This window comes from Thamnophis elegans, chromosome 10 (genome assembly GCF_009769535.1).
Source record: "Thamnophis elegans isolate rThaEle1 chromosome 10, rThaEle1.pri, whole genome shotgun sequence".
Lineage (NCBI taxonomy): Eukaryota > Metazoa > Chordata > Lepidosauria > Squamata > Colubridae > Thamnophis > Thamnophis elegans.
Genome location: NC_045550.1, coordinates 48,859,231 through 48,874,057, shown reverse-complemented (window position 1 = coordinate 48,874,057; position 14,827 = coordinate 48,859,231). Strand labels below are relative to the sequence as shown.

The 14,827-nt window shown below is 43.0% G+C and overlaps 1 protein-coding gene across 5 annotated transcripts in view; it reads right to left on the bottom strand.

Annotated features, from left to right (window-relative positions):
• The window catches only part of LOC116514394 (IQCJ-SCHIP1 readthrough transcript protein-like), a 327,718-nt gene that overhangs the window by 94,256 nt on the left and 218,635 nt on the right, over window positions 1-14,827 (bottom strand). For 2 of the 5 annotated variants that reach the window (XM_032225970.1, XM_032225971.1), the window contains exon 4: window positions 1,306-1,995. In XM_032225970.1, the coding sequence (XP_032081861.1) occupies window positions 1,306-1,995 (690 nt within the window). Of the gene's footprint in view, window positions 1-1,305; window positions 2,601-14,827 lie in introns of those variants that run through there. The other 3 variants (XM_032225967.1, XM_032225968.1, XM_032225969.1) reach the window with 3 other exon arrangements.

Sequence of the window (14,827 nt, the reverse complement as noted above, 5' to 3'; positions counted from 1 at the left end):
CTCCAAAAGTACAGCATATTTAAAATGCAGTGTCATCAGCATCTCTGTTGAATATAACATTACTGAAGTTACAATGCTGGGATAATAGCACTTTATTATCAGATTTTGCATCTGATTTGTTTTTACAAAGAAATTTTTAGATAATAAAAAAAACCTTGCAAGAAAGCTTTCTCCCTTTAAATCTAGTGAAGATCATGTCTTCCATTTCTATTCAGTATTTATAGATAATGTGTTCTGGATGCAAAAAGAAAAGGGGAATTAAAACAGATTGCAATATGGAACAGCTCTTCACTGGTTCTGTCCATCAGGGAAGACACCATACAAAGTCTGCTTCCCTTTGCCCTTCTCTTGCTGGAAGCAGCAATGCCAATTATGCTGAAAAATGAAGTTACTTATCATGCCCTAAAGTCAAAGAGTGTTACACCCAATCTCTAAGAGCTTGAGGCTCTAGATTTTCAAGTCACATCCAGGGGCAAAAGTGATGCAATGTTAGCAAGAGCTATTAACTAGATTAAACAAGGCATATACATTTTTTTTTTGCAGAACAAAGCACATGTTAAAAAAATAAACATTCTAAACTAACCAAGTCTGCAAGTTCTGCTGTACCTTTAGAAAGGAAGGGCAGAGAAACATGCCTTGGATAGCACAAACCCTTTCACTAGGGCAAATTCACAAGGAGACATGCACCAGCTGGCTAAGATCCTGCTTACATTTCCCCCCTCCTCCTCCCTCTCTTAAGGCCACCCACATGTCTGGCTTTTCTGAATGCAGCCAGGTGTTCTTCTGATAAGGAACAGGAAGTAGTTCAGGACTACCCTCCCAGCCCTATCTTCCCTTCCCCACAGAAAAGGTCACCCACCAAAGCCCCTAATCCTCAAGGCCAAGGCAGGCCAATCCACCAACTCCTTCCCTCTTGCAGAACAAAAGGGACAAGGGATCACCACTTGTCTCTTTCCTTTCTAAATCTGAATCCAAGGGAGCCATTCTCCCACTCTACACACTACAACGCACACACGAGGTCCGGTTTCTTGCAAGCCCAAACACCAGGACGTATTTGGAGGGAGAAAAGGAAGCAACCAGCCATCCCAATCTAAGTAATCACAGCTGCCCTTTGGAAATTACCTTCTATGGGAAAAAACATCATCATCCAATGCGCTCCCTCCCATGGGAAATGACTCACCCTCCGGTCTCCTTAAGTAGCTGCAATTCCACTAACATTAACACTTTAATTCTCATCTCTTGTTACTCTGAACGTGTAAAAAAAAAGGAGCAAAGGGGGGGGGGAGAGGAAAGAGACCAACTTACAGAGGTGTAGTTGCTCTTCTGGCTCCGGAGCTCCTGTTCTTGGAACTGCAACCCCGCCAGGTGTTTCTCCAGTGCTTCCCAGTCCATAGTGGGCAGCTGAGGCTCCTGCTCTTTCAAGGCATCCCCTCCTAAGGAGTTCTCCACGGGGTGGAAGGAAAGCAAAGGACCTCCCTGCTGAGCTCTCTGGAGGCAGGGGGCTTTGCTGTAGCCCCCACCCCCTTTGTGTCCAGTCCGGTGGTGGCTGGACGGCACCATGTTGGCATTGTGCCTAAGGTCCAGCAGGTGACGGTGAGGCTGGAGAGGATGGGGAGGGGGGTTAGTGCTGGGAGCTGGGGGGGGCATGGTGGCAGTGGGGAGGGTGAGGCAGGTACTCCTCACCTCCACCAGCTCTTGGGTTAAACTCCTCCTGGTAGGGGTGGTTTTGGCACGGCAGCGGGCATAGTCCCCATCCTCCTTCCACACATCAATCACTTTCCTCTCGGTGGACTCCTGGAAGTCGTCGTCGTCCTCCTCCTCCCCCTCTCTTCCTTCTTCTTCCTCCTCTTCCTCTTCTGAGTCCTCCAAAGCAGCCAAATCCAGGCTGGTAGGCGACGGGGAAGATTTGCATTCCGAGCAAGGAGTCACTTTGCTGGAACTGGACTCGGAGCTGGAGCGGCTGCTGCAGGGGTCGCTCCCTAGATCCATGCCATCCTGGAGAAGGGAAACGAGAGCGAGACCAAGAGCGTTATAAGATGGGCAGGGAGGGAGGGAGGGGGGGGGGCAGCGGGATGAAGAGAGACAAGAGCAAGACAGACTTCTTTTTGTGCTCGGCGGCAGCTGCTTCCACCGCTCCAGAAGTCACCAGCCCCACCAGGCACAGTTCAGCACCAGGCGCTCCAGATGCTGCCGGGAGTCTTAATGGAAAGGGGGAGGGAAGGGAAAGGAAGGGCAGGGAAGGGGTGGGGGAGGCGCCCCCGTCACTTCCCAAAGTTTCCTTTTGCAAAGCCCTCACACACACCCAGGCACGGGGACACTTTTCCAGGAAGGAGACGGGCAATCTCCCACGGGAGGAAGGGATGGATAGGTTGGCTCGCCTAGACACTCATCGGGCACAGTAGCCGCCCAGATGCTTCTGAGAACATCGCCCGGTGTTGGATCGGGGCAGGAAAACGGTGGAAGCGGCCGAGACGCCAACGCCAGACAAGCAGTTGCCCACCGCACCACCCGCAACCGGCACCGGAAACTTCCCGGCTCCTTTGCGTCCAGTTGCAAAGAAGAAGAAAAGAAAAGAAAAAAGCTGCGCCGGTAGCACTGAAAAGAAAAGGAAGCCGGGGCGGGGGGGGGGGTATAGGAGGAGAGTGGAAGAGCCCGTCCCCACGTAAACGGCGTAAAAAAAAGGGGGGGGGTTTAAAAGTCAATGAGAAAACATCGCCCCCTGCGGTATCGCCCGAGAGGAAGAGAGAGACAGAGAGCGATCATTGCCGGAGAAACTGCACGCTTAAGGCAAAGGCAAGGAAGGGAAGGAGAGAGGGAGGGAGGTAGGTGCGCCGGGGTTGGCGGGTCGGTTTAATTGCTCTCCTCCCTTCCTCCCTGCAAATTCCAGAAGGCCGCACATTGTCGCCCGCTGGGCCCCACCCTTGTCTCAGCGCCGGCATGTGGAGACACACAGTAACGAGTTGTGTTGTGTGTCTAGGGAGGCGCGGTGGACGGGCATTTTCATAGCCTGCAGGATGAAATAACGATTGAAGAAAAGAAAAAAAAAACCCACCCTCTCTTTGTATCCTAGGTCAATGTCCTTTTTCCCTGTGGTTTTTTTTTTTCCTATCATGAAAATCAATAGTCCAGGAAGTGTCTGTGGCAGAAACAAACAGACCCTGAACAAATCTTTGGGTTATACTTAAAGTGGTTTTGTTGGAACACCTGGATTGAAAATTGAAAAATGCAAAGTTCAGTATCCACCTGAGCATTCTGGCAGAAAAACCCTGCTTTCCTTCGCTTCCCCTGGTCAAGCCTCCAGTGACTTCTTTATTTTGTTTTTAAAGTTCTTAAAAAACTTTGGCGTTAAAGAAAGGCCACCTCTGAACGTACTGTTGGAAGTTAAAACCCACCCCTCTCCTAGAGAAATGAAATATTTTAGGAAATATTAAAAAGGCAGAATATTTCCCCTAAAAAGAGAAGTAGAAACTCAAGAGAGGCAGAAGCTCAGCTGCCGACACCTTTGTGAATGAACCATTAAGGCTTGAGCCAGTCTACTCTACATAACAAAGGTAGGATTAACCCTCTACGGATCTCACCACATGGCACCTGGGAAGAAGCAATGCTGAACCAAACTTGGACTTAAAACACAGCCTACCGAGTTGCCCCTGAATGGCCACATGGCAGTCTGCCAACCAATCAGAATACAAGCTCATGTTTAAAGCCCAGAGAGGGCATAAAACCAGGGACTTTTAGCATCTTTGCCCTTTTTTCTTCTTCACCCAACCCTCTTGAAGCACGTGATCCCCCTTTTCTGTTCAGGAAATGAAGCTATGTGATCCTGTCAACCATTAAACCATCTTTTCCAAACTGCCTCCAGGTTTCCAGTGTCTTTTCCCCCACTTGGAACTGAACCCAGATGGATATTTCTTCCAACAATACGCAGAGTGCTTTCTTTTCCTGGCCTTTGAGCAGCTGCCAATCTGAGGCAGGGTGGGTTTTTTTTTTATTACTTTGTGGGGTTGACATGGTTAAAGAAACCTAGATGAAGAGTGTGATAACAAGGAAATCCTGTTGTGCATTTATTTGCACCTTCCTTTCAAGCACAGGAAAACTCTGAAAGAGCAGTGGGAACTTTTCGGCTTTTGGAGAGAAACTCCCCAAAAAAGAGGGCTACAATTAAATTGTTTCTCTTTTCCTTGCTCCATCCTCAGAAGAAAATAAGTGGCAATCTTTGGGTCCCTTCCATAAAGTGACAGCTGTTTCTTACAGATGGTCTTTATTTTGAACTCAGAAAGCAAGTTTCTCCCCTGATTCTCACTAATATGGTTAATATTAGCATTTAAAGCATTGCAGCTGTATACAGAAGAGAGGCTAGCTATGGGTTGGAAATCCATGATATTGTGAATTTAAACTAACTTCTCGGCACTCAGTATAAGATTGGGAGACCTGGCTCCCTGCCCAGACTTTTGGCAAAGGTGAATAAAGATTTGTTTCTTCCTTATTCCCATCCACCTTTTTGCGTCTTTGCCATCTTTTATTCTTTTAATGTCAAAATTTGTTTTATTTAATGCATTTATTTGCGAGCTGCCCAAAGTCCTTGGGAGTTGGATGGCAAACAAATTTTAACAATGACAGAAACACCCCCACTTATGAAAAGAATGCTATTATGAAGTCAAATGATCTGACTTAGGCTAGTGGTAGTATCTGAAATAGGGTATCCTGCTTAAGTAGGGGTTGGACTAGAACAGTGATGGGCTGTTTCCGGCCTGAGTGCCCAAAGTGTGCATGCCTAAAGTCCCAAAATGCAATGGGTGCACAGCCCCCTTCCACACGCTCCATACCCCACATGTGTGCAAGCCCCCCGCACATGGCCCATGCATGCACAGCAGAGACCCAACAACCAACTGGCCGGTGGGAGGTGCGCACGCATGCGCAGTGAAGCTGAACTAGACCGATAGCTCCTGTGCCCACAGACAGGGCATTGCATGCCACCTATGATGGTATACCATAGGTTCGCCATCACGGGACTAGAAGATCTCCAACCCCTTACTCAAGCAGGAAACCTGATATAACCAAATAGCCTAAGTCAGATCATTTGACTTCATTGTAACTTATTCACTTCCAACTCTGTTATTTTGTAATTCTATAGCAGGGGTGTTAAACTCACTGTCAGGCCTGCAGTCATATTCCTTTTAGGATCTTTGGCCTGCCACACACTCTCTCATTTTACTAGGCTGTCTCATTAGTGGGGTAATTGGGAGGGGGAATAGTAAGGAGTAGAATTGTAGAATGTGTTGTTGTCAAAATAAAACATTCCTTTCTAGAAACCCAAGGTCATTCTTTGTCTCCGCACCTCTGCACCTGACCGGAACTAGATGGGTGAAAATGCCAGCGTGGAAGAGGAAGATTGTACCATGTGATGGACTTGTGGGTTTGGGGACAAGATCATGAACTTTCAATTGGGTGGGAACCCCAGGAAGCTTTCAGATTCGGGTTTTCCACATATTGTACTAACATGTCTCTCTTATTAAATTGGAACTTTGATGAAAGCGATGCCTTGGACTCTGATTTAATTCTGGATGATATTTGCAACGTTGACACATCACGGTGGTGTCACATGATGTCTCATGACTCCCTCCCCTTCGTTAAACTGGGCATGGGTGTGGCCAGCACGTGACGCATGCTGCCTGCTAAACTCCACTAATTCTGCTTAACTCCATATATGAGTCCTAAATCCACACATGAGTCATATTTTGGCACCTTGAATTTGTTTATACAAAAGTCAGTCCAGCAGTTTTTCCTACATGTTGGTCAGCACCTCCCAGAATTCCCCAGCAGTATGGCCATACTGGTTGAGGCTTCTAATTCATTTGGAGAACATCAGGATACCGAAGATAGATTGAATGCTAAATGTAAAGTGGATAGCTAATAATAGCAATAATAATAACAGTAGACTTATATACCGCTTCATAGGGCTTTCAGCCCTCTCTAAGCGGTTTACAGAGTCAGCATATTGCCCCCAACAACAATCCGGGTCCTCATTTTACCCACCTCGGAAGGATGGAAGGCTGAGTCAACCCTGAGCCGGTGAGATTTGAACCGCTGAACTGCTGATCTAGCAGTCAGCCTGCAGTGCTGCATTTAACCACCACGCCACCTTGGCTAATCTTTCCATTGATTTCAAAATATGAAGAACTTTTCCATAGTTGAACAAGGACTCCTTTTAAGCACTATGATTATGTTTGTGTATCACACTGAACCATAAATTATCTAATTACCTGGCAAGTATAGGATGATGACATTAGAAACTACCTACTGCTTTCTCCAATCTTAACCTGATGTTGGAGTTGGAGAGACTAAGTTTTCCTATAATCAGACATTTTCTTGCCTTTGGGGCTACATGCTGAAGGCAAGGCTCAAATGATGCACAGCTAATACAGATAGTCCTCGATTTAACAACAGTTCATTTAGTGACTGCTCAAAGTTACAACAACACTGAAAAAAAGTGATTTATGACCATTTTTCACAGTTACAGCCTTTGTAGCATCTCCATGATCACGTGATCAAAATTCAGATGCTTGCCAACCGATTCATATTTATGACGGTTGCAGTGTCCCAAGGTCATGTGATCATCTCTTGTGAGAAGCAAAGTCAATAGGCAGGCGAAATTTACTTAACAACCGGGTTACTAACTTATCAGTGATTCACTTAACAATTGTGGCAAGAAAGGTCATAAAATGGGCAAAACTCACTTAAAAATGTCTCACTTAGCAGCAGAAATTTTAGGCTCAGTTGCGGTCATAAGTCAAGGACCACCTGTACTACTGCCTTCCATGTGTTTCTCAGATCATTGTATATAGCACAATCTTTTGCCTGTTTACTCCAAAGTAAGTGCCAAAGTATTCCATACTTGCTTTTAAAGTATGGTAGTCCATACTTTAAAGACAGGTAATCCTCAATTTACAACCGGGACCAGAATTTTCATTCCCATTCCATTCCAATGTTTGTTAAGTGAGTTACTTCCAATTTTATGATCTTTATTGCAATGGTTATTAAGTGTATCACTGCTATTGTTAAGTGATTCTTGTGGTTGTTAAGCAAATTGGGCTTCCCCTCCCCACTGACTTTGCTTGTTGGAAACTGGCTGGGAAGATAGCAAATGGAGATCACATGACCCTGGGATGGGCAGCTGCTGTAAATACAGGTAGTTCTTGACTTACAACAGTTCATTTAGTGACCAACATTACGACGACACTGAAAAAAGTGAACTTACGATTGTTTTTCACACTTAGGACCTCATAGTCACGTGGTCAAAATTCAGCTGCTTGGCAAGTGGTTCATATTTATGACGGTTGTAGTGTCCTGGAGTCACGTGATCCCCTTTTGCGACCTTCCGAGAAGCAAAGTCAAGGGAGAATCCAGATTCACTTAACAACCATGTTATTAACTTAACAACTGCAATGATTCACTTAACAATGGTGGCAAGAAAAGTCATAAAATGGGGCAAACTCACTTAACAAATTTGTCACGTAGCAGCATAAATTTTGCACGCAGTTGTGGTCCTAAGTTGAGAACTGCCTGTACATGCCAATTGCCAGATGCCTGAATTTTGATCATGTGACGATGGGGATGCTTGGATGGCTATAAGTGTGAGGACCAGTTTTAAGTCACTTTTTCAGTGCAATTTTTCATAATTTTGAATGGTCTCTAAACAAATGGTTGCAAGATGAGGACCAGCCATATGTGATTACAAGACTGGCTCAAATAATGAGTAACTTTTGCTTTAATTAAAAAAAATATACATCTTAGGATACACAAGCCCTCTTTCAGAGGCATTCATCTTTCATTGTTAAGATTTCAATTCTAAAAAGCTAATACAGATTATTTTGATTTATATAGATCAATTTTTAGTATATACATCCAGAGCTTTAGCCAGCTTTTTTAAAAATGCCCAACTATGCAATATGCAAAACACCTGCAGATAAATTAACACTCATAGAAGTAAAATAAATTCTGCAAACAAGTCACAGTTTGGGGGGGGAACCCAACTTCCTCTGAAATAATAGTAGTAAAATAGAAAAAAAAGTATATCCCTGAAACTTTTTACTAGGAAACTCTGCTTTGCCACACACACACACACCGCCACCCCCCAAAAACCACCCGAGGAAATGGATGAGCTCTGCAAGAGACCCTGAAGGTCAACAGATTGAGGCTTCTTATAAATCAAGTGAAGTTGCACCAAAGACATCTTTGTTGATCGCAAAATAGTTGCATAACTCAGAAGCTGTTCCCAACAAGCAGGGACACTTGTAACATTCTGAAACTACACAAGTGAATCTTAACACAATACTCTGAATGTAGCTGGTAGGGAAAAAAATTGTGACAACAAGAAGAAGAGGTAATTATGGTAAGATATGTTTATGGTTACAAAGTACAAACCTAGATCTCTCTAAAAGTAAGCCCCCTCCCCAAGTGATAATAAAAGTGATAGGTAACCTCTGAGTAATACCTTGAAAGCCAATGTTATGTAGCAATTAGGTTGTGGATTGGAAATAAGGAAACCAGGGGTGGGTTTCTCGCCCAGTTCCAACCGGTTCGGTTGGAACGGGGCCGGCAGCATCCTCGTGCACGCGCGCGGTGCACGCATGCATACTAGTGTCTGCGTGATGCTCCAGCTGCTCCTGGATGATTGCACAGGCGCTGTATGCGTCCTGCGCATGCGTGGAAGCGCAGAACTCGTCAAAACCGGGTAAGGACTGCGGCCGTGCGGGCGCGCCCTTCACCGTTCCCGGAAGTTACTTACTTCCGGGTTCGGCGACCAACCGGTTCGCAGGGACCGCCGCGAACCGGTTGAAACCCACCCCTGAAGGAAACCCAGGTTTGTCCAACTGCAGCCATGGAACTTCACTGGAGGACTTTAGGATAGTCACTCTTGGCCCAACCTGCACTGTTGCTGTTGGGGAACAATAGAAGGGAATGCTGTGCATAGTCTCCCCCTCCCGCCCACCCCCCCAGCTCTTGAATAAAAGGTAGGATAAAAAAAACATGTATATGATTGTCCTACAAGCAACATGAGCATTCCAGCTTTTATGGGCTGATAGCCAGCACACTGCATGATCCTAACTTCAAAATGGCACATAGTTTGCCATCTACTCAAGATCAGAAGCTGGTACCATATTCCACCAGCTTGTAGGAAGTTAAAACCCACCCCTCTCCTAGAAAAATGGAATATCCTTGGAAATGTTGAAAAGGCAGAATATTATATTTCCCTGGATAAGAAATGGAGAAACATGTTTTTAGGCAGGAAACAGACTCACTCTTAATAGCCTCCACCTTGGTCAATGGGCCATTAAAAGGCCTGAGTCAGTCTACTCTCCATAACAAAAATCTCCCCTTTCAGCTCCAGGGTGATGGGATTAAAGTATGATAGTATTAGCCCTTTACTCATCTCACCACAGGGCACTTGGGAAGAAGCAATGCTCAATCAAACTTGGACTCAAAACACAGCCTGCAAAGTTGCCCCTGCATGGCCCCATGGGAGTCTGACAACCAATCAGAATACAAGCTCAAGTTCAAAGCCCAGAGAGGGCATAAAACCAGGGATTTTCAGCATCTCTCGCTCATTTCCTCTTCACCCAACATCTTGAAGCACGTGATCACCTTTTCTGTTCAGGGTCTCAAGCCATGTGATCCTGTCCACCATTAAACCATTTTTCCAAGCAGCCTCCATGTTTCCAGCTTTTTTTTTAGTTCACTTGGAACTGAACCCAGATGGACATTTCTTCCAACAAGTTGAAGAAGCTTCTTGGATGAGAAGCGAAACATCTTCAAAGAAAAACCAGAAGGTCCAGTTGCCTCTTGAAAAAGCACCTTTGGGACAACCATGACCTTGACGACTGAGAAACTCCATAGACATTTACCCCATCACTCCTTCTACTCTCAAATCTTTCAAAAACAGTTTGCAGATTCCCTTCATTCTGTGGAATTCACAATGTTTCATTTAGTCATACGCAGTGAATGATTGCTCCTATTGCTATAAAGAGAAGGTCAAGAGACATTCCAACTACCTTTCCCTTTGGAAGATCTGAAACCATACACTGAACTTCACACTAGGTTTGGATTGTTTTTGTGTGTATAAATATTCAAAATACTCAATACGGAATTAATATTATTGTCTCATCTTGCCTGCAGGAATGTAGACATAATGCTAAACTGGTTTAATATTGTGTGAAGAAGCCACAGGTCCATAGGCATGTTCCTTCTCTCCTCTGATATACTCCTGAATGGCAGCTTTTGCTCACATTTCAGCTTATTGGGTCATTATGCCTACACAGATGCAAAATGTTCTTAATGATGACTATAAAATATGGAGTGGATGATTAATGACATTATTAAGCATGTAGAATGGAACATGATGTACAGGGAATCTGTTCCTTCTAGTCTTATCTCAGTAGTCATTTGGAACACTTTGACCATCGGAATGACTCTCTCTCTCTGTCTCTCTCTCTCTGTCTCTCTCTCTCTCTCTGTCTCTGTCTCTCTCTATCTCTATCTCTATCTCTCTATCCTTCTTTCTTTCTTTCTTTCTTTCTATCTATCTATCTCTAGCTATCTATCTCTATCTATCTATCTCTATCTCTATCTCTATCTTTCTCTCTCTCTCTCTCTCTATCTATCTATCTATCTATCTATCTATCATCTATCTATCATCTATCTAAAACAAGATATGTCCTCTTATGAAGTGTTGTAGCTGTTTAAATAACCAGAAGGAGAAATCAGTATTAGTTCTCACAGTAAAATATTAAAATGGCATAAACACCACCTCTACCAACATCCTACCTTGAATAATTTATGAAACCGAGTTAGTAAGGTGGTTTGATGGATCTTCAAAGCCAGGACATTCCATAGCGAAAAGATCCTTGCTCAAAGAACCACTGCATGGCATTGGAGGCATCTTCAATTAGACCACCTCCAATGAGAAAGTACATAATTGGCAAAAGATGGTCAATACATATTTGGGGAATGCTTAATAATTAACTGTAGTAAACAGGAAGGGAAAAGGGAAGAAGCAAAGCTTTCCATTTTCCTTACAATCACTCTGGAGGATGAAAAAGGTAGGGTGGAAACCAGTTTGGAGAACCAAACTGACAATTGATTTAAATATGTGTACTGTGTAATGGGCATATATTAACTGGGAACAACTGAAAAACCTTCATGAAAAAAATAATCATAAAAGGAGATTAATGCTGATATTCCCACCCTGATTTCATCTGCTTCAAAATATAGTCCAAAGCACATTAATTTTAATGTTTTTATGTGGGCTTCCTGTGAAATATCATTAGGCTTCCTATTCTTTTAATGTGTAGACTTTAGAGGAATTTTTAACTCTGCATTTTGCATAGAGCTGCACTAGAGGGTATAAATATAGGTACCTCCACATAATTATAAGTTTACACTAACTTTGTGATTTATCCAATTTTTAAAACTAATTACTAGTAGCCTATAAATATCTCAGTTAAAAAGCTAATCTGCTTTATTATGTCCTGATTCATTGAAGCTTGCTCTATAGTACAAATTTGTAGTCTTCAAAAAACACTCATACAAAGGAAGGCTTTCCATAATGTATATTTAATCAACTTTCAGTTTCAGCAGAAACACTTTCAGTGTTTCTTCATTTGCAAACATTAAGCCATGTGCTCTAACAGACAGCATTTATCGGGTTTAAATGTGTTGTCTGTATTTATCTTGGAAATATCAAATTTATTATGAATAAATAAAAAGATGGACTGTCAAAAGACATAGGACAGCCCACTCTTTTTCTGAACTCCTTGCTAAGCTGAGTGGTTACTTTAATTACAGTAAGCAAATTAATTAAATTAAATTAATTAATTTGGCTAGAGAAGCTGATGAAAATCGTTGACATTAAAAATGAGCTGATGAAATGCAGATATCGCTGTAGCTATTTTAAACTTTAGTTGGAGTTAGAAAAATGGGTTAGATTTAAAAACAAATTTTATACATCGGTATTTATTCATTCAATTATTTGGTCCCCCCCCCCCGCAGATGAAACTTTGAGCAGCTAACATTTTTTTCAGACTGACAATTTAAAAATCTTTCAAAACCACAAAGATTAAAATGTAGCATGTCTGATGCCAGTCACAATCCAATAACCCCTAGAGACAGCTCACTAAAAGAAAAATCAAGTTTTTAGTCCCTACGAAAGGCCTCAAGAACAATGACATTCTAATCTCAGGGATATGTTATTACATAGGGTAGATCCCCCAACAGAGAAGTCATATTTCCTGGGCACATCAGATGACTTAGTTAATAGCAATAGCACTTAGACTTATATACTGCTTCATAGTGCTTTTAAAGCCTTTTCTAAGCAGTTTACAGAGTCAATATATTGCCCCCAACAATCTGGGTCCCAATTTTACCCACCTGGGAAGGATGGAAGGCTGAGTCAAATAGTAGGGACTCAAAAGCATGCTCCACCTATTGGAACTTGTGGTATAGTGGCAATTTCTCAGATAATCTAGTCCTTTATAAATCATAACCACCCTCTGATAGTAGTTTGCTTCCTGTCTTGTAATGTTTGAATTGATCCACTGCTTTCTCAGCTTGTCCGCCTTCCCTTGGTTTCAGAGATCTCCTGTACTTACTTATGAAGAGGGGGTGGTGGTGTCAACTTATTTTCCAAAACAACAGAAGGCAAGACAAGAAACAATGGATGGAAATTAATCAAAGAGAGAAGCAACCTAGAATTAAGGAGAAACTTCCTAATGGTGAGGACAATGAACCAGTGGAACAGCTTGCCTCCAGAAGTTGTGGGTGCTTCATCAGTGGAGGTTTTTAAAGACAAGACTGGACAGCCACCTGTCTGAAATGGTATAGGGTCTCCTGCTTGAGCTTGGGGTTGAACTAGAAGACCTCCAAGGTGATGAAGGGTTTCAATGTAATAGTACTCAGATCCCAATGTCTGACTAAGCCGAACATGGCCTTGTTTACTGAAAGACAGGAAAAAAAGGTATGAAGTGGAATCTTGTGACGCACTTTTTAAGCATCCCTATTTCTTTTTGACTCAGCTTTAATAACCAAGGATTATGATTTTTTTTAAAAAAGGAATAAAAGGGCTTGAGTTGGCAATGGTTCTTTTATTTATTTATTTATTTTATTTATTTATTTAGTTAGTTAGTTTGTCAAAGATGTAAAAGATAACAGGTATAAATATAAACATAAATATGAACACAGTAAATGTGTACAAATAAATGGAGGCAGTAGGATAGGGATGGTAGGCACGCTGGTGCGCTTATGCACACCCCTCTAAGGAATGGGGTGAGGTCAACAGTAAGTCTAAGGTTAAAGTTGTGGGGGGTTTGGGGAAGAGACCACAGTGTCAGGTAGGGCATTCCAGGCATTGACAATTCTGTTGCTGAAGTTGTGTTTTCTGCAATCGAGTTTGGAGCGGTTTACCTTGAGTTTGTATCTATTGTGTGCTCATGTATTGTTGTGGTTGAAACTGACGTAGTCATTGGCAGGTAGGACGTTGACTTTTTAAGTCAAAATTTTAACCCCCCCCCCACTTTTTAAGCATTCCTATTTCTCTTTGCCTGAGCTTTAATATCCAAGGATGATGATTTTTAAAAAAAAGAAATAAAGGGGTTCTGAGTTGGTAATGGTTCTTTTATTGGACTATAAAATGAAATACTATACTAAAAATCATTTCTGGAACGCTATAACATTAATTGCACGATCTTCTGAATCTGTTTATAACATAAAGCCAATTGATACTCTTCAGCAGATACGCAAGTGCTGTAGGAAGCAAATTGTCTGTTATTTTTACTTTGTGGTTTAAAGATTTCTTTGCTTTGTTATTTGCTTGCCTTACAATTTGGATCAGAACTTCTATTGATAGTTAAGTGAGTCATGTCTAATTTTACAACTTTTTAAAACCATGACTGTTAAGTGAATCATATGGTCATTAAGTGAATCACACAGTTATTAAGCAAATCCATTGAAACGTCCCAGGGGGCATCCAACCATAGTAATCACACGACCCTGGGACTCTGCAACTGTTCTAAAGACATACCTGTTGCCAAGCGCTCAACTTCTTATCACATGATTGTGGGGATATTGCAAGTGCGAAGACTATGGTAAGTCACTTTTTTCAATACTGCCATCATTTCAAACTGTCGTTAAATGAATGGTCATAAGTTGACAACTTAAGGAGCCGAGGTGGCGCAGTGGTTAGAGTGCAGTACTGCAGGCCACTTCAGCCTACTGCTATCTGCAGTTCAGCGGTTCATATCTCACCGGCTCAAGGTTGACTCAGCCTTCCATCCTTCCAAGGTGGGTGAAATGAGGACCCAGACTGTGGGGGCGATATGCTGACTCTGTAAACCGCTTAGAGAGGGCTGAAAGCCTTATGAAGCGGTATATAAGTCTAACTGCTATTGCTATTGCTACCTGAAAATACACTTGAAAGCATCACATTCTTTTTCAAATAAACATCCCTTGTTATTTTTAACATATAAGTCAGGGATGTCAAACTTGATTTCATTGAAGGCCTCATCAGGATTGTGTTTGAACTCAGGGGGCAGATTGGGTGTGGCCAAGGTGGGCATCGCCACTCAACATCACTCGTGTCGAGGTTGTCTGTGCTGGCCCAAGCACTCTGCCAAAGAAAACGGGCTCCTGAGCTCCATTTTCGGCTGCTCCTGCAACCCTCTGCTAGCAAAAATGGAGCTCGGGAGGACTTGCGAGTAGCCCTCCTGGACTCTGTTTTCACTGGCAGAGGCACCGTGGGCTGGCCCCTCGCTGTTTCCAGGGCAGCCTCCAGGCCAGA